At 36.5% G+C, this 20,731-nt stretch overlaps 1 protein-coding gene across 2 annotated transcripts in view; it reads right to left on the bottom strand.

Moving 5' to 3' along the window:
• The window catches only part of Trim24 (tripartite motif containing 24), a 92,042-nt gene that overhangs the window by 31,112 nt on the left and 40,199 nt on the right, over nt 1–20,731 (bottom strand). For both annotated transcript variants that reach the window (XM_042677136.1, XM_042677137.1), the window contains exons 3-7: nt 17,394–17,541; nt 11,747–11,879; nt 8,749–8,865; nt 5,523–5,637; nt 2,682–2,828 (exon numbers count right to left, since the gene is read on the bottom strand). In XM_042677136.1, the coding sequence (XP_042533070.1) occupies nt 2,682–2,828; nt 5,523–5,637; nt 8,749–8,865; nt 11,747–11,879; nt 17,394–17,541 (660 nt within the window). The remainder of the gene's footprint in view (nt 1–2,681; nt 2,829–5,522; nt 5,638–8,748; nt 8,866–11,746; nt 11,880–17,393; nt 17,542–20,731) is intronic.

Raw genomic sequence — 20,731 nt, 5'->3', positions numbered from 1 at the left:
CCTTTCCTTATAGTGATATTTATTCCTTTTGGTACGCTCATGGTTTTATTTATCTTCCTCGTCTCTGTGTAGGATTTCTTTAAATACCTCTGCAATGCTGGCTCAGTGGTTATGAATTTCTTTAGTTTATCTTAGAAGGCTCTTAGCTTTTCATTCAATTTTGGAAAATAACTTTGTTGAATATAGAAATGTAGGTTGGCAGTTTTCTTCTTTCAGGAGTTTAAATACATCATTCCACGTCCTTGCAGATTTTCTTTTAAGAAATGTACTATTACTATAATGGGTTTGCTTTATATATGACTTGGCACTGTAATATGATGCAAGGAAGTGCTTTTCTATTCCTGTTTGTGGTTTTAAATATCCCCCTATACTCAAATGTCCACACCTTAAAATTTAGGAAAATTTCTGCTACTACTTCACTGAATATGTTTTCTTAGTTCTTTAGTCCTACACCTCAGGTGCCCTTGTATACAGCAAAAATTTGTTTTCATCTTTAATCAACTCTAAAAGTCTCAAATGTTCAACTGATACTTTTTTATTTTTATTACTGTGAAATAGTAATTAATCAACCCTGTCTTTAAGCTTTTTTTTTTAAATACTGTTTGATCTGGCCAACTGGAAGGCTTTTCACTGAGTTTTTAAAAAATTACTTAATGAACTTTTGATTTCCAAGATTTCTGCTTCATTTCCAAGATTTCTGTTTGACTCTTCAGAAAAATCTCTCGTTTTTATGTATTCACTTGGAATTCATCAAAAAATAATTCTTTTGAATTCTTTAAGTGGCATTTCATTCCTTCAATATATTTGGAGTCAGTTTGAAGAGAATTATTAACTTTGAAGAGTCATGCTGTCTTAATTGCAATTTCTATTTCTATGTTGAGTCCTTTTGGGATGCTTCTACTTTTGTGTGAGGGCTTTTTTCTTTGCGGGGGGGGGGGGGGGGGGGGGGGAGGGGGGATGGGGAGTGTCAGTCATGGAGGTTGAACTCAAGGTCTGGGGCACTATTCCTGAGCTGTTTCGCTCAAGGCTAGCGCTCTACCACTTTGAGTCACAGCTCTACTCCCAGGTTTCTGGTGGTTAATTGGAGATAAGAGTCTCATGGATGGTTTCAAACTATGATGCTCAGATCTCAGCCTCTAGAATAGCCAGGATTACAGGTATGAGCCCACTAGCACCCAGCAAAAATAGGAATTTTTAAGAATGCTTAAATGGATTAACTTTCAGTGGTTAATGTCTCCTAGATCTCTCCTACTCAAAACATGGTCCACAGCACGGAAGTGTGAGCTTTTTAAAGAAATTATCAGTCAAGGGCATGGCTAAAGCAGTAGAGCACCTGCCCACCAAGTGTGAGGTCCCAAATTAAAACTCCAGTAGTGCCAAAAGTAAATTTAAAAATGTGCAGTCTTGCCCATGGTAGACCTACTATATAGACATTTTCCAGTGATTTAGAAGGAACAAGCAGACTCTTAGAAACAAGCTTCTAGACTATTGTCAAGACCAGTGTTCTTCAACTGATCACCAAAAACTCAGAAGTAGAACTGTGGTTCAAGTGTGAAACTGTGTAAAGAAAGCTCTGGGACAGTGCCCAGGCCCTGATTTCAAGCCCCAGCCCTGGCACATCTATTGTGATGACAAGAGAGAGACTGATCATGCTGTGTAATGTGGACGGAGATGTTTATCTCATTAAGAATGACAAAAAAGGGCTGAGAAGATGGCTCAGTGGTAGAGCGCTTGCCTTGCATGCCTGAGGCCCTGGGTTCGATTCCCCAGCACCATATAAGCAAAAAGAAAAAAAAAAGCCAGAAGTGGTGCTGTGGCTCAAGTGGTAGAGCGCTAGCCTTGAGCTGAAGAGCTGAGAGACAGCGCCCAGGCCGAGTTCAGGCTCCACAACCGGACCCCCCCCCCAAAAAAAAGAATGACAAAAAAAAGTCTAAATAATATGACAAATGCTTAGAATTACACCCAGTCACACTATAGTTAATCAGTTAAGATGTTTCTATCATTTATTATTAGGTTCAATGGGTGTACAAAACAGGAGAATAGGGGCTGGGAAGGTGGCTCAGTGGTAGAGCGCTTGCCTTGCATGCCTGAGGCCCTGGGTTCGATTCCTCAGCACCACATAAGCAAAAAAAAAAAAAAAAAGCCGGAAGTGGTGCTGTGGCTCAAGTGGTAGAGCGCTAGCCTTGAGCTGAAGAGCTGAGGAACAGTGCCCAGGCCCAGAGTTCAGGCCCCACGACTGGACCAAAAAAAAAAAAAAAAAAAAAGAAAATGCAAGTTCAAGCCCTAGTACCAGCACCAAAAAAAAAAAAAAAAAGAAAAGAAAAAAAAAAACCAGGAGAATAGCAGGTCAAAATTGAAGATAACTTAAATCATGATTTTTTTAGAAAACAAATATTTTGATCAATTAAAATTTGGAATAGATTAAAAAATATTTAAATAAAACCTGACAAATAGCCACTTGTATTTTTTTGTGTTTGCGTGTGTGTGTGTGTGTGTTTTTTATGAGACAGGGTTTTGCTATGTTGCCCATGCTGGCCTTGAACTCCTGAGCTCAAGTGCTACTCCTCCCAAAGCTTTTTTGAGTTGCAAAGACCAGAGGTATACACCACTGTACCCTGCCCATTTCTTAATTTTAAGCATCCCAATAACTTATAGAATCTAAGCACCATACTTCATCTTACCAGTCTCTTGCTGTAAAGTAATGCTGTACTGCTGCCGCTGGAAACTGCCCATTTAGAAAAATGCATGACATGTTCCAACTGCTTAGAAAGTCCAGCCACTTCCTGCTGTTGCTGCATAAGTTTCATGCGATGGTCCTTTGCAAGGCTCTAATAGAAGAAAATAGTTTCTAAATTAAGTCTTTGTGCATGACATTCATTGGTCATTTTCAGGTCACTAAACTGGTCAACCACACTAACTATGAATTCAGTCAAAAACAGCAGTCAAAAATAACCTTAAGCTGGGAGTCAGTGGCTCATGCTTACAATCTTAGCTATTCAGGAGGTTGAGATCTGACTGAGGATCAAGGATCAAAGCCAGATCAGGGAGATTCCTATCTGCCAGGAATCACTCAAAAATCAGAAGCGACACTGTGGCTCAAAGTGGTAGAGTGCTAGCCTTAAGCATAAGAGCACAGGGACAGCATCCAGGCCCTGTGAATGCCCAGGGTCCAAGTTCAAAGCCCCACAACTGACCAAAAAAAAAAAAAGAATGAAAAAATCCTTAAGTGTTTTTTCCTCTAGTATTAAATTTACTTTCCAAACATTTTCTCCTATCTTCAGCCCTTTGTTTTGGTTTTACATATTCTGGACATCAACTGTGTTTATGTGTCTTACTAAACACAAAATGGACAAAAGTATGGATTCTCTATAATAAATATTAAATTCAATATTTACAAATAAAATGGATGCACAAAATAGGGCAATGAAAATGGAGTCCATCTGGGCTATTTTAAAAGTTATCACTCAACAACTTTATCATTGACCTGACAAAGAAAGGGAAAAGAAAGCTTTCTACTGGCTCAGCCAAATTTAAAAAGTTTAATACAAGTATAAGGGCTATATTCCAAAATGGACTTATCTTTTCATTAAAGAGTAAATCTAGATATCTATCCAATCAGTTCCAAACTTAGAAAATACATATGAACTAAATTCTATTAGCCATTTAAGGGATTGAAAACAGTAAATGAATGCTCTTGTCAAATCTAAGTTCAGAGGGAAGGTAATGTACCAATTATGCCATTCCTGATGTCTGTGAGACCTAAGTGTTTCTTTGGAAAAGCTGTAGTAGAAATAGAAACCTGTTGTCTTTTGGGAGAATGGGAACTGAGAATCAGAGACTACAGAGTTTTTCTTTTCTAAGGTAACAACTTTTTGAGCCTTAGCAGATAAAATATTTGTTTGCCTTAAAAGAAAACTTTGAACCAAGACAACAGATATAAAACATAGAGACACATTATAGAGGTGCACTGGAAATTAAAGTCAAAGTAAATTAAAAACAATACTGATAGCCAAATCTATCTTCATACGTTTTATCGTTTTATTTATAATTTTTTAGAGTTCTTTAAATGATTCTTATATAATGTTTGGAAACACAGCCAAAGCAGTTATATGCATTACTAATCTCTAGGGAAGCAAACCAAAGTGACATTTGTTAAAGAGCTTTGAAAACTTCAAAATCTTCTTTACCTATCTCTTCTTGCAAATAGAACAATACAAAAATCCTGCAAAGAACTTTAGTAACAGTTATTATGAACAGGGTCTTATTCCTTCTGTTCATAATTATTTTAATCTTTATTTCCTGTATGGCTAATTAAAGTCATGGGAATAACCTTCTGAGAAAGTTGTTATAATGTGATCAATTATGAAATAAAGATGGCTATCATTTCTAGGAGTCTTGTTTTCCCTCAATTCTGCAAACACTAAGATTCCTTTATTCTGGTTTAAACTTCTTGATTAAATTCCTCCTGCATCAACAAACTAAAAGAATATTTATAAGCTCATGTGTACTATGTAAAAAGTCGTAACCTCCTATTACTTGAAGTCAATCAATGATTTTTGGACATTATCCTTTATGAGTTTTAAGAAAAGATGAAGTTAGGGCTGGGAAGGTGGCTCAGTGGTAGAGCGCTTGCCTTGCATGCATGAGGCCCTGGGTTCAATTCCTCAGCACCACATAAGCAGGAAAAAAAAAGCCAGAAGTGGTGCTGTGGCTCAAGTGGTAGAGTGCTAGCCTTGAGCTGAAGAGCTGAGGATAGTGCTCAGGCCCAGAGTTCAGGCCCACGACCAGACCCCCCGCCCCCTCCCCCAAAAAAGATGAAGTTAGAAGAAACTTTCCTAACATCTCTTGAAATGATGCTTTCACAATTAACATTGTAAAATTTGACAGCAGTTGTTGTATTATTTTACCTAATTTCTCAAAAGATTAAATATGCAGTCATGCATGGTTTAACAAACAATGGGGATGTGTTATTAGAAATGTGTCATCAAGCACTTTCATCCCTGTGCAAAACATCAAGTACTCACACAAACTAAGTTGGTTATCAAGTCACCAGAAGGCAAAATATGAGATCATTGTTGCATACACACATATATATAGCTCTCTCTCTCTATATATATAGCTTGCTGGTGCATGACTATATATTAAGACTACATATAACTAATAGTTCGGCTTTCTAGAAAGTTCTGCTGAACTTATTCCCTTTGGCAACGTAAAAATATCACTTCAACGAGTGTCTAAAATAAGTCATCTCTTCAACAGTCACATTGCTTTTCCCATGAGCAAGACTATATGCTTTGTGCTACAAGGCATACAAGGAAAAAAACATTCCTAGTACATTATAAAGCTATAAATGGTTTATAACAATGTAGGACCTGGCAAAAAAAATTGAGAATAGAGAAGATGTATTTTAAATCATAAATAGAAACAATCATGGGGAAAGAAGTATGACTTCAAATGCACAAACACATTAGAAAATACAATCTTAAATCATTGCAACCTAGTGGACCCTGGCAGTAACTTACCTCTAGCTGATGTAGCAGAGCTTTTCCTTTTTTATTTATTTCTACCATCAGTGTGAAGATAGCAACTTTAATATCCTGTTCCACCTGCTTTTGATTTTGATTTACTTCAATTATTCTGAAAATTAAGTGAAAGAGGGGGAAAACATCTAAACTTTAATACAGATTTGTAAAACACTGTTTTAACTTGACTTTTTTTTGCCGAAATTAGATCAAAAAAGCTCTATTTCAGTGGACTGTCTTGAAGATAGGACAGGAGAAATAATTCTTCTCAAAGACAAAGTCATTCAACTTAGTCCTAAAATCAAATAATATTGGAAGAGAATGAACACAATTTGGTTGAAAAGATTATCACACTCAGGAAAATCAATACTTCGCTTAAAAGGATTTGGTGAGGACAGTAGACCAAAACTAAAATTTATAAATGAGGAAAGCGCGAATGTGATCTTAGCATCTGAACTGCTAAAGTTTTCATTAAAACTAAGCAGAATAACAAAGATAGTAGTGGTTTGTTTCACTTTGTAAACACATTTACTTTGAAATATGCAGCAACACAACTATATTTTATCAAACAAGTTTTCTTTCTTTGATCAGAGAAAACTGGGAATGCCATCTCATGGTGATGAAATGAAATCAGAAGAAAGCATAAAGCACCATGCTACAATATTTTATAAAAGTAGGAAAGGACAATAGAACATGTACACAATGTTATGAGATTAAACAAAAAGCCTTATTTCTCCTGCTGCTTCTTCCATGGCTGCTTTCTAAAATTTTTGAACAAAACAGTAGAGATTTCATTCTCTGTTGGAAATTTGGCAAGGTAATTATTTGATTCCTGTATTAATAATAGAGGCTTAAGAAAACTAGGAAGAACAAGTAACTAATCTCTTAAAAACTCATTTAAATCTTCATGATGGTAGAATGGATGAATAAAGGAAAAAGCAGTGCTGTTTGCAAATACCTCTATATATGAAAATGATTTAGTAGCAACATTGTTCAGCACAATACTTTTAATTTTGCTATAATCAGGCTACAAAGAAATACAAGCAGGCTCAGATGTAACTCAGTATTAACACGTGTGGCCCTTGGTTCAACTAGTGCTCCCTCTTTCCACCCTCTAATAGATTCTTTAAATTTTTTACCATAGTTCAGAAATCCAATCTGTCTATATAGTACTATTATTTTATAAAACAAAACAGAATTGCATAAGCTACACAAAAAAGTAAATGAACAAATTTGAAGAACTCACCCGATCTGATTGTGAGAGTTACTATTAAGAAGCTGATCTCTGGAGTGGGGGTATTGACCAAAGGAAAAACACAACAGAATATATGCAGTGTCCAGAAATAACTAATAACTTACATGGTGAACAGATTTTCTATGAAGGTAACAAGGCAATACAATACATACGCCATCTTTCCAACAAATGATGTTGGAAAGAGTATCTATCTGTATGTTTAAAAAAAAAAATGTGAACCCTGAACCACAGCCCATACCACAGTGGTAGAATTGAGAGAGCTTCTTTCATTAAGGGTAGATATATCTTTGCCTAAAATTTATTTTATTATTTCTACTTTTTTTTCCACTAGATGAGAGAAAGGCCTGCAATTATCCTATTTTTTTTGCGGGGCGGGGGGGGGGGGGGTCGATCGTGGGGCCTAAACTCTGGGCCTGGGTGCTGTCCCTCAGCTCTTTAGCTCAAGGTGAGCACTCTACCACTTGAGCCACAGTGCCACTTCCAGCCTTTTCTGCTTATGTGGTGCTGAGGAATGGAACCCAAGGCCTCATGCATGCAAGGCAAGCAGTCTATCACTGAGCTACCTTCCCAGTCCACTTTTTACTTTTATTTTTTTAATTTGGTTTTGTTTTTTGTGGAGATTAAATTCTGGGCCAGGGTGCTGTCCCTGAGCTCTTCAGCTCAAGGCCAGCACTCTATCACTTGAGCCACAACGCCACTTTTGGTTTTCTGGTGGTTAATTGAAGATAAGAGTCTCATGGACTTTTCTGCCCTGGCTGGCTTTGAACTGTGCTCCTCAGAGCTCAGCCTCCTGAGTAGCTAGGATTACAGGCGTGAGCCACTGGTGCTCCACTCTCTCACTTGTTTAACAAACATTTATTACAAGTTTTCAATTACTCGAAATCAAAAATATTAAAGCCCCATTTATTATCTGTCTGGCAAAACATATCATTCTGGTTGGAATATGGTAAAGGAAATAGTATTTGGTTAATTCTGAACAAGCTAGTTCAGAAAAACTAAAAGTAACTACACAATGTATAATGTATAATCACTATTAAACAAGTTAAGCTGCATGATATTTATATAACAATCCTAATACTGGGATGGCAATACAAGGTTAATTCACAGTTAAGAATTTCCTTTAAGGAAGTCAATTTAGAAAATTTCCTGAAAAATTCTCTCAAGTGTACCACTGCTTGTGATGTGCCCAAATGGTAAGGAATAACAGACTATGATGGTGTATGGCAAGACAAACCTCAAGGGCGGACACAATTTTCCCAGTGAACAACATTCATGATTCCTACCACATCTCTTGTTTAGGCTACTCTGTCAGGCACTTCTTGACCTACTTAGGCAGTGACATGTTACTTTTGTATGAAAACAACAAAGGAAAAGAGGACATGCTATAGCATATGTGTATGTGTACCCTGAAGGATTAAAAAATGAGCTTTAGACAACTCTCTTCCATTGCTGAATTCTGAGATGTGAGTTTTGGGGACAGTTGAGTTTCTTTTGGGGAGGAAAAAGGCATAGCAAGTAGTAACTAGAAACTATGCTTTCTATCACATAAAGAATAAAAGGTATGTGAAGTAGTATGGCAATTCCTATCTCTAGTATTCTGAACATCCCACCTCTTTCCTTGTGGCCCAGAGAAACATTTGAAATTGGAGCATTAATGAAGTGTTAAAATATTTTACCATACTGGCAAAAATGGTTCATTTTGTCTTTAATCCTTGATGTTTCTTTAAAATTTACAAAACACCAGATCATTATAAAAACAAGCAGATAAACAAGTTTTACTAGTCACTTTATTTTTTAAATTTCATGGCTTAAAAAAAAAATGCTTTTCAACACAAAGTTTGTAGAAAAGTCTTGCTACCATGTATTGTTAGAGACATCTGATAACTTACTGCATACTTAACAAAGAATCAAGAAAAATACTCTCCTCTAAAAGTGAATACATTTATTTATATAATATAAATCTACATTTACCTGTTTTGGATCTGGTTTCCTGTATATTTTATGTACTTTGTTTTTTCCATCAGTTTGGTGATCAGTGTATCTATGATCACTTTTTGATTCTGAAAAGCTTCTTCTATAAATTGGTATCTGAAGAAAGTAAATAAGCAAATTATTTCATACAAACAAATATGTAAAAAAAGGAAAAGAACAATGATTAATGTAATAATGCTTTAAAGTTAGTTATATAAGTATTATATATAATACATATATACTATACATAATAAGTAATATAAGGCAGACTTTTCCATCTCACAAATTATTCCTTCAGGCATAATAATAGACACTCTTGAAATTATTTCCTAAGTTTAAGTTTATTCATGGTTTTAGAAGCTTAGATAGCTCAACTTGACAGGCCTGCCAAAAATAATTAAGATATATGAGACTTACTAAGCATTTGTAATTTCATAATTAGGAAAATTTCAGGTCACTTTTAAGCAATAGATAACTATGTTCTACAGATCACAAATATATGGCTTTAGATAAACGGGAGCTTGGGAAGAGTCAAAATTCTTGCTTCAGGCAACACTATCATAAGATCCGAATAGTATTCACAAAATGCACTGACTTGAAGTAAAGGCAGTCTGGCAAACTATGTAAGATAGTGCAATAGAAGCTTTAGACAATAATGTCGAAAACCTTATGAAGAGCTTTGAGTTTTCAGAAAACAAATACACTATTTCTAAATTAATACATTTTATAAATGTGACTATAAATGTACAAGTGCAAATGAGCACTATAAATATATGTTTTTAAAAAAGAATTCTATTGGATTTTTTTTAAACTATGACTCAGTATTAGTTTAATTAATTTTTTTGTTTATGTGGTACTGAGGGATGGAACCCAGAGCTTCATGCATGCTAGGCAAGCATTCTGCCATTAAGACACATACATTCCCAGTTTTGTACATAATCAAATAATACTAAGTGTTAAAAAGTCCTTCTTAATTCTTTCTTAAACAACTTAAGGTTTTTTTTTCTTTTTTGATATATTAGTAAACTTACACTTAATGATATGGTCCAGTATTTTCTTTTTTTTGCTTTGTTTTGTTTTGTTTTTGGGTCCGGTTGTGGGGCCTGAACTCTGTGCCTGGGCACTGTCCCTCAGCTCTTCAGCTCAAGGCTAGCACTCTACCACTTGAGCCACAGCACCACTTCCGGCTTTTTTCTTTTTGCTTATGTGGTGCTGAGGAATCAAACCCAGGGCCTCAGGCATGCAAGGCAAGCGCTCTACCACTGAGCCAACTTCCCAGCCCCATGGTCCAGTATTTTCATTTGATATATTAAAATAAATAATTAAAATGGTCATTCTTACGTTGTTCCAAATCTCAATGTAAAAACTCCGTATTACATTTCTCATTCATTAGGATTTTATAAGTGTGTATTTAATTTCTACTAAATTTTTCCTTGCTTCTATTGACATTATCATGTAATCTTTTACATCAATGTTGTTGTGGTTTATTTTGTTAGTCATGGGGCTTGAACTCAGGGCCTGGGCCCTGTCCCTGAGTTTTTGTGTTCAAGGCTAGTGCTCCATTACTTTGAGCCATAGCTCCATTTCTGTTTTTTTGATGGTTAATTGAAGACAGGAGTCTCAGGTACTTTCCTGCTCAGGCTGACATTGAACCCCGATCCTCAGATCTCACCCTCCTGAGTAGCTAGGATTATAGGTATGAGCCACCAGTGCTCAGCTGAAATGCATGACTGATACACGGAACAATGAGTGCCAAAGAATTTATTTAACAAAAAGTAAAGGCCTCAGGAATGAGCAGCAGGTCTCAGAAGACTTGTCCTGGACTGGTGCTTTATCTTACCCCTGGTCATTTTTCCTCGAACTTGTCAGATTGTGGTTGGCTTGTTTGAAATAGGCAAGACCCTCCCCTGGGCAGTATATGGAGCCTTTTTCCCCTCAACTTTGAAATATTAATGAATTGTTTTCTGAAAATAAGGCAAATTTGGTTGTGGTGGTCCAAAATGACAGTATCTTTGGATTTGTTTTTCTATTTCTTAGAATTTTTATCATCTTTCAAGAATGAAACTAGGTTTTGGTATGAAAATTATGATTGTCTTCATGAAATAAGATAGCTCATAGAGCTGGGAATGTGGCTTAGTGGTAGAGTGCTTGCTTAGCACGCATGAAGTCCTGGGTTCGATTCCTCAGTACCACATAAACAGAAAGAGCCAGAGTGGCGCTGTGGCTCAAGTGGTAGAGTGCTAGCTTTGAGCAGAAGCAGCTCAGGGACAGTGCCCAGACCCTAAGTTTAAGCACCAGGGCTGGAAAAACAAGCAAACAAACAAAAACCCACTTTCTCACTGTTATTCTTGAGACAAGTTTACAAAAGGAAGTGTTGTGCTTTTACAATGTCTTATATATCCATTAGTGAAGTCTTGAGGGGACACAATTTTCTGCATGAGTTTTAAAGTAGGGATTTACATTGTAGGAATATTTTAATTTTCTATTTTCTTTACATTAGCTTCAGAAAAGCTGTATTTTTAAAAGAAATTTTCCATTTCACTTAAAATCCTTCAAATATCTGACATATTCATTTAACAGATTTTGGGGCTGGGATGTAGAGTGCATATTCAGCATGTATGAGGCCTTGGGTTTGATCTTTAATACCTTAAATGGCTTGGGTGGGAATGCCTCAAGGGAGGGAGGAGTTCTTTTCATGTTCTGGTTCCATTTCAATCTGTATTTGATATTAGCTCTGAAATTTCTTACATATGATTTCTGGATTTTTGTCCAGGTTTTCTACTCATTTTTGTTGTCATGAGTGGCCTAATTATCTAGTCTTCCATGACTGGGAGCATAGATCATTCTAAGTAACTATATATATTAATATATAACATATATTAATATATATATAAATTAATTAATCTAGATCCTCTTATCTATATCAGCAGTTGCTAAGTAAAAGGCCTGTGGAGGTCAGATGTCAAGCAAACTTTGGCCAAAAGAAAGATGCTGAGACCTGTGCTCTTTGTGTTCTAGCAGCTGACAGTCCCGACAGGTCAGTTTGTCACATGTCTCACAGTAAAGCTTCAACTGCTCCTTTTTATGATAAGGACAAAACACTGGCCGCTGACTGGTTACACCAACTGCCTCTGTAGGAACAATGGGAGGCAAAGAGAAGAAAATATAACGAATAATAAATATTTATTAAATTCACTGATATAAAAGAACTCTGAAGTTTCATCTATACTGTTGAGTACCGTTAAGCATTTCATTAAGTGAGCTTTTTTATTTCTAAGGTAAACAATTCAAATTCACTCAAGGAGTGTAATGAAAAGATCTTTAATGGAATTAAAAGTCTTGTGAGGACAGTCCTGGTAAGTATGAACTAACTAGATGTTTTCTATCACAAATGTGAAAGGAAAAATTTAAAATAATATTTCTGTGTTCACTTTTAAACAACAGTTACCTATATGACTTCTCATTAGTTTTCCAGTACAGGATAAAACTGAGAAATGCTTGTAATGTTTAATGTACAAATCAGACAAACAACTATAATGACTGATTGAATAAACACCAATAATTTCACCAATAATTAAAAGGTATAATCCAAACATTTCAGAAGTAATTCCATTTTCGGAGATAACTATACTAATAATCTGGTATATGTTCCTCTGGTTGATCTTCTGTGCATAGTAAGTATATATATAGTATAGTGTTCTGTTTTATGAACTACAAAATGGCACTGCACACACTGGTATGATATTCTTCTCATTTAACTCTACCTTATATACCTTTCTGTGTTAGTACATTATTCAAGTTTTTAGAGACAGGGCCTCAGTATTTAGTCTAAGATAGCCTGGAACAAGTTGGTCTCAGCCTCCTGACCATTCTTAAAATATATAATAGGCCATCAAATATGTAAAGCACATGCTAGTGGACAGTACTTTTTCATTTTTATTTTTGGTCACGGGGCTTGAACTCAGGGCCTGGGTGCTGTCCTTGAGCTCTGTTGCTCAGGGCTAGCACTCTACTACTTTGAGCCACTTCTGGTTTTTGAGTGGTTAATTGGAGATAAGAGTCTCACTGGGACTTTTCTGCCTGGGCTGGTTTCCATGGTCCTCAGACCTCAGCCTCTTGAGTAGCTAGGATTACAGGAGTGAGCCAACTGGCACTTGGCTTATGCTTTTTTTTTTTTTTTTTAAATAAGATAAATATCTAATGGAAAAATTATTAGATCACAGAGAAACAAACATTAACTAAGTGATCTTCCAAAAGTCCTATCAATTTATACTTCTAACTTATTGGTAGGAAATATTCCCAATACTTTTAATCTCTGCCAATTGGTAGGCATGAGGGCAGGGCAGGTAGGCAAAGAGAAACACACACCCAGAAACCACTTAAGGTATATTAACAATTGAAACTGGAAGATGTTTCAGGCACCGGTTATTTGTATTCCTTTTAGAATTATCTGCTTCCAGCCTCTCTCATTTTTCTGTCCAATCTTTTTGTTTTACATTTTTTTGTTCAATTCTGTCTTAATGATTTGTATACACATGACAAGTTGTCAAGTTTTTAGAAATATTTTTCCAAGTTTGACTTGATTTAGTACATATTTTTTCCAAATAGTATTTTATGGCTTTAAATTTTAAGAAATAGTTCCAGAAAGGCTATTTCCTACTTAATAAAAATGTTTACTTTTTTTTTTTTACTTTTTTCTACTCATAGGTCTACTTTATATTATAGTTTCCTTCTAAGTCTTTGATTTATCTAAAGTTTATTTTCGTATTTTTTAATCTTTACATAAACCTTACATTTGTACCAGCTACAAGTATAGTTAACATTCATATTTTCAGATTATAATACAATTAAACTGTAAAAGTGTAAGGTAAAAATTAATGAAACTCAAACACTGGTAAATGTCTTTATTCTTTTAAAGAATTCCTGAATCAAACCATTCAGTAAATTATTCTTACTATTTAATATATATCAGGATCTCTTACAAAACTATCAAACTAGAAAACAAGTAAAAAGGAAAAAAAAACCATAAATCTCTATTTACTTGATGTACATAAATGCAGAATAATTTCAAAACAACAGAAATAAAGTAGTAAATCATAATTCCATTTTTAAACACTTATTCTAAGAAAAAGGAAAAGTATATATCACAGGTAAGTTAGAAACAGAACTTAAAAAAAACTAACAGAAATATAAGATCAATGAATTAAAAAGTATAAAAAGTACAATAAATATATCTAAGAGCTTTCTATGAATAAAAATAAAATAGAGCCTATCATCTAACCAATTCAAAAAGCAAAAATGCATAAAATTCAGTATGAAAAAAGAATAACAATAAAACTGGCAACTGCTATAATTCAATATAAGCCATCTGCTACAAAAGGACTGGTCATGAAAGCTCTTGCCTAATCAAACGATGCATCCATTGATAAGATTACAGTTCAATGGACTACCAGGAGGCCGGCCGGGTTGGAGGATGTAGGTCTCCGGGGCATGCCTTTGAAAGATGTATCCTGTTCCCTGCTCCTGTCTCCGGATTCTCTCTGCTACTGAGAGGTGAGCAATTTTGTCCCTCCCCTCTTTTGTCACTCTGTTCTGTCTAACCAGGCTCTTAGACTGACTGCCTTTGAATCAGCCAAAAAATAAAGTTTCCTTCTTTAAATTGTTCCTCTTTTGTATTTGTCAAGTGATAAAAGGCAAAGTTTAAACATAGGTAAGGCTAAATATAGAAGCCCAGCGATGCTAAGATGGTTCAGTGCTAATAATAATCTGAAAATCTTCATAGTTCCCTGCACCCTTCTTGATGGTTGTATCATTTGGGCTTTACACATAGATAGGCTGGCCATGTAGCTTTGGTTTGATCTGGACAACCTAGTTTGTGACTGCTATCCAGGGAAAATCATTTATAGTGTCTCTTTATATAGACAGAAAATATTATCTGCTTATAGACTACCTTTATATATTGAAGAATTTGGTTCCTGATTCATTGTTGCTCTCCTGTGCTCCTCCTAAGTCTTATCATCATCCAAAGACTTACAAGTCCAATGAATTACCATAGAGACCTTGTTTTAGATACATAGTCCACAGCCACACCCTAGAACTTCCATTGTCCATAACTGTTCCAGTTCTATAACAAGTACAACATTCCACTCTAATAACTTCTACTTTTAATTCTTGCTCATGACTCTTAAGAATCACATTGAATCTCTAGTTCCTATCAACTAACACTTGTGGCATCCTACGAACCAATATTCTCTACATCCTTTTCAGTTAAAATGCCAAAAGGCTTAAACATGCATCATTACATGCATCTTGTATGCTGCTGAATTCCTCTAACACCTGTTCAGGTAAAGTCCAACTCTACATATGTCCAATTCTCTGTACCTACAACCAGCCGAGGCTACTAACAAATCTACTTCGTTCGCTATAGCTCTTTCAACTGGACTATTTTGGCTTCAACCTAAATCCCTAAACCTTAGGCTAGTACTCCTTTTTCATATACTCAAACATCCTAGGTCAAATTATGATTATTTGCTTCCAGACTTCATTTATACTATTAACTTTTGCAGAATACAGGAAATATGTCTTATTCACATTTTCATTCCTAGTATTTAACAATATTCATCAATAGAATAGGCATAAATATGCTGGTTGACTCAAATAATAAAAATTGGTAAAATAAAATAAAAAAAATAGTAATGAGTTGAGCACCAGTGGTCCATGCCTATATCCTATATCCAGGAGGCTGAGATCAGAGGACCAATGTTCAAAGAGGCCAGAAGTGGAGCTGTAGCTCAAGTTGTAGTGCATTAGCCTTGAGCTTAAAAGCTCAGGGACAATTGCCTGGGCCCTGGGGTCAAGCCCCAATATCATCCTCTACCCTGCCCCCCACACAAAGAGGGGTGCTGATGGCTCATACCTGTAATCCTAGCTACTGACGATGAGATCTGAGGATTATGGTTCAAAGTCAACCTGAGCAGGAAAGTCCATGGACTCTTATTTCCAACTAACTGCCCAAAAGCTGGAAGTGGACATATGGCTCAATTGGTAGAGTGCTAGTTTTAAGCACAAAAGCTTAAGGACAGTGCCCAGGCTCTTAGTTCAAGCCCTAGGACAAACACACATACACACAAAAAATGCTAAGAGGAATGTGAAGTGAGACAAAGGAAATAGTGATAGGTGTGAAACATGAATGTAATGAACACAACCAAACAGTACACTTAAAACATTAAGGTAAATTTTATATTACATATGTTTTTCCAATATTAAGAAATACATGGCTGAGTATTGATGGCTCATGCCTGTAATTCTAACTACTCAGCAGGCTGAGATCTGACAATTGTGGTTCAAAGACAGACTGAGTAGAAAAGTCCCCATGAGATTCATCTCCGAAGTGGAGCTGTGGCTCAAAGTGGTAGAGTACTAGCCTGGAGCAAAAGAGCTCAGGGACAGTGCCCAGGCCCTGAATTCAAGCCCCATGACAGGAAAAAGAGGAGGAGGAGAAGAAGAAGCAGAAGCAGAAGAAGCAGAAGAAGACGCAGAAGCAGGAGCAGAAGCAGCAGAAGAAGCAGCAGAAGAAGCAGCAGAAGAAGCAGAAGAAGCAGAAGAAGAAGCAGAAGAAGCAGAAGAAGCAGAAGCAGAAGAAGCAGAAGCAGAAGAAGAAGAAGCAGAAGAAGAAGCAGCAGCAGAAGAAGAAGCAGAAGAAGAAGCAGAAGCAGAAGCAGAAGAAGAAGAAGCAGAAGAAGCAGCAGAAGAAGAAGAAGCAGAAGAAGCAGAAGCAGAAGAAGCAGAAGCAGAAGAAGAAGAAGCAGAAGAAGCAGAAGCAGAAGAAGCAGAAGAAGAAGAAGCAGAAGCAGAAGAAGCAGAAGCAGAAGCAGAAGCAGCAGAAGCAGAAGAAGAAGCAGCAGCAGAAGAAGAAGCAGAAGAAGCAGCAGAAGCAGAAGCAGAAGAAGCAGAAGCAGAAGAAGCAGAAGCAGAAGCAGAAGAAGCAGAAGCAGAAGCAGAAGAAGAAGCAGAAGCAGAAGAAGCAGAAGCAGAAGAAGAAGAAGCAGAAGAAGAAGAAGAAGCAGAAGAAGAAGAAGCAGAAGAAGAAGAAGCAGAAGCAGAAGAAGAAGAAGCAGAAGAAGAAGAAGAAGAAGAAGAGAAACATATATTAAGTAAACTTCACATTATAAGTACAAAAGTATCACATTGAAAACCCAGAAAACACCATTACATAAAAAGCAAAAGCTCCTTTGGTTATCCATATAGTAGGCAAATATATACATATATGTATATATATACATGTACATATATACTTGCCTACTATATATATGTATATATATATATATATATATATATATATATATATATATATCAGAAGGAAGAGTTATATTTATACCCATTCCTTCTCACTTTTGGCAAAAAGGAGAGAAAAAAATTTTAAAGGTAATGTTTTTTCATTTGTTGTACATTCACACCAAATTAAGACATTTGTAGTAGCAAGAGGGTTGGGAATGTAAATGTAAGGCAGGATTCTATATCTAACTCAAATTCCAATCATAATACTGATACTTTATACATACAAGAGTATATTTAATGCTTATATCAACTTAATAAAGAAAATAGAAAATAAAGGGGGAGAGAAAAGAGACGAATTGATGGATTACCTGGAGATACTTCCTCTTTCTGTCTAACTGTGTGGTCTTTGGTGAACTTCACCCTCTGATGGGCTCTAATGCAAGTCTTGCAGAGCCACTCAACACACTCTACACAAAACCCATTAGCTTCAGCATTGTCCTCACAGCTTGTACACACCTAGTGAGGAAAGGAATTGGTCATATAGATTGCTGAGAAAAGTAAAAAGCTGGTCACACCACAGTCAGACCTAAATGACATGCTAATTATGCTGGACTCTCAGTTTTCCTCTTACCAGCTCTGGGAAGTTTTTGTCAAATTATATGCATGTAAAATGGAATAATTATGCACAGGTAAGAATGATTGCAAGTACATTTTCACATTAGTTTAAGCTACTAAATTCCAGGCACAAGGTATGGAGAACACAATAATCAGGGGAAACCAAGCAGTCTCTGATTATGATGGTACCTACCGTCTTGTAGATGGAGAACAGGCTCCAATCTCAGTTCCCCCACCAACTAGCCTGGGTGGTCTTGGGCAGGGTTGAGAAATGTATGTAATGGGAAGAGAAAGCTGGGCAAGCAGGAAGAGGGAAAGGCTCTTTCTAAAAGATCCTACATCAGCACACCAACATATGAAAGGTGAATCAACAACTCTTAGATAAAATGCTTTCTAGAAACAGTGGAGAATAAATAACAAACTGCAGGCAAGGAGAGTGTGTGACAGGTTGAAAGAACTGGAAAAAAGGTAGGTATGGCTAAAGTGCAGCCATCCAGGGGAGGCTGGCAAGAGGAGGAGCTGTGGCAAGACATGCAGTCACAAGACAATGCTGGCAACTTTTAGGCACAACAGTGGCACAGCCTCACTTGATGAAATGTGAAGCATGCATTAGAGATAAGGACAAGGATTTCTGCATAAAGAGGAAGAAAAATGTTTTTCAGTGGTTTCTGTGAGGCTTGGTAGAAGCAATGGTGAGGAAGATTTAGAAGTAAATTTGGCTGGGATGATGCACTGGGTATGGGAGGTGAAGAGACAGCCCATGGATTTCTAGTTTGTGAAGCCAGGTGGATGGTGGGGCCATTCTAAGTGTAGATATTAAGGTTAGAAAACATATAAGCAGTTCTCATTATCTTAAAAGTTTTATTTAAAAAAAAAACACCACACAAAACTGTCCTCATATAGAGGTTGCCAAATTTCAGATATCTGGATTAACATTTCTATGAATTGAAATCCTCTTTTTCTTAGCTCTTATCACCTTAAACTTTGCTGACATTGTTTTGATACTGCGGACCTGTGCTTTCTGGTAATTACTTTGGTTCTTGACACCTGACTATCCTAGTTTCCCCTCAGTACCCTTTTGGTTCCCTTCCTCCAATCTAGATTTCTGTTATTTCTGGGGACTAATCTCAAGTGCCTCTCTCATCTTCAACTCTCATCTAGCTAAAGGAATGTTTATTTACATTGCTCAAGAGAGATCTCTATCTACTATATGAAATGATTTAAGAGACAAATAGGTAAAAAATGAATATGTAAAGCATAGTGCTTATTTAAGAGTGAAGGGATAAAGGGGATGATTTGCTGAGTACAAATGTGAGTGGCTCACATTTGTCTGCAATCAGATACTCAGGAGGGTGAGATCTGAAGACTAAAGTTCAAAGCCAGACCACCAAAAAGCCAGAAGTGGAGCTGTGGCTCAAACAGTAGAACACAAGGTATGAATAAAGAAGTTAAAGAACAGTGACTAGGCCCTGAGTTCAAGCTCTAAAACTGGCACACACACTAAATGGGGGTGAGGGAATTTTTAGCTAAGCCAACGTTGGAATGACCTGTCTTTGGTTAAGCACACGGTCAAGCACGTGAGTGCATATCTGGTGTTCTGCTTGACTTTCGAAAATAAGGTGGGAATCAATCCTTCCTACTCATGTCTTCAGATACATAAAAAGATGGCCCAGAGGGGAGAGTTAAATCCTTCAGATTAAAAAAAAGAAAGTTCTGTGAATATACCCTGCTTTATAGATTCTGCTTTTGAAAAGTCTGTGGGTGTTTTATATGTAGGTATATATAGTTTTAAAACATAAGTTTAAAAAATTTAAATCCCTAAACATCAAAACTAAGATGAAACAAATGAAGCTAGCTACCAAGTAGGTCGTTTAACCACACACAGAAAGGTATTACAGTAACTTTAAAACATGATGACTCGATTGAGTATCTTCTGGCACACATATTTAGCAATTGTTGTCTTTCTTGACTTTTGTTTTGTTTCAACCACTATAATTTCCCCTTAGCTTAAACTACTTACCACACACTCATATTCTGTAAGCCACATTTGTACATTACAATGGATAGTGCAGGAAGGAAGTGCAGTTCAAGGAAGAACTTGACCTTTGTGAGTTCAAGAACTTCTATAAATATTGCTCCAAACAAGGCTGTTCTAGCCCAACTGGAGCACTTCCTTCTTACTGAAACAGCTCTGGTCTGAGCATTCAGACTCCAGCACCAGCCAATGGCACTTCCTCTTTAGATGTTTGAGCTCAAGACCTGTATGACAACTTAACTTTTTAATTTAAAGTTAAGTTTCTTCATCCTCATGAGGTGCTGGGGATGGAACTCTTGGCCTTGTGATGTTAGAACAAATTCTCTTATCACTGAACTACATATCCCCTTAGTCCATAACTTTTTTTTCTGGGCAGGAAGTGGGAGGGGTCAGTATTAGGGTTTGAACTCAAGAATCTCTACCACTAGACTACACCTTCAAGCCTTTTTGCTTTATTTTTTTTAGATAGGCCTTATTTTCTTGCCAAAGTCAGCTTCAGACCTCTGGCTGAGGCCTTCTGCCTCCCAATCAGCTGAAATTGTGGTCTGTGCCACCATGCTGGGCCTCTAAATTTAATATCAACTTCCTGCCCATATTTCTTCAGTTGCCTCCCAATGTTGCTAACTCTGATACTTTATTCTTTTTTATCTTTTCAGAAAACATCTGAGGATTTTAAGGATTTAAACAACTGCCAATTGCATAAAAATATAACCTAAAATATATAATGTGTTCTTTTTTTTGGAAAGTAATTATTGCCAGTGTAGTTAAGAACTAAGATTTCTATGCTGTGTGCTGGTGGTTCATGCCTGTAATCTCGTAATCAGGGTTTGAAGCCAGCCGAGCTGGCTTCAAAACAACTCAGAAAAAGCCAGAAGTGGTACTATGGTTCAAGCGGTAGAGGGCTAGCATTGAACAAAAGAAGCTCAGGGACAGCACTCAAGCCCTGAGTTGAATCCCCAAGATAAGCACAAAGATTTATAATATAGTAAAGATATAAACATAAGCAAAAAAATAAACTCCTACAAGTCTAAATTTGACTAAAAATATCAATATATA

This window comes from Dipodomys spectabilis, unplaced genomic scaffold (genome assembly GCF_019054845.1).
Source record: "Dipodomys spectabilis isolate Male_0828 unplaced genomic scaffold, ASM1905484v1 ptg000034l, whole genome shotgun sequence".
In the NCBI taxonomy this organism is placed as follows: domain Eukaryota; kingdom Metazoa; phylum Chordata; class Mammalia; order Rodentia; family Heteromyidae; genus Dipodomys; species Dipodomys spectabilis.
The sequence above is the reverse complement of the archived record's forward strand: the minus strand, read 5'-3'. Positions and strand labels throughout refer to the sequence as shown.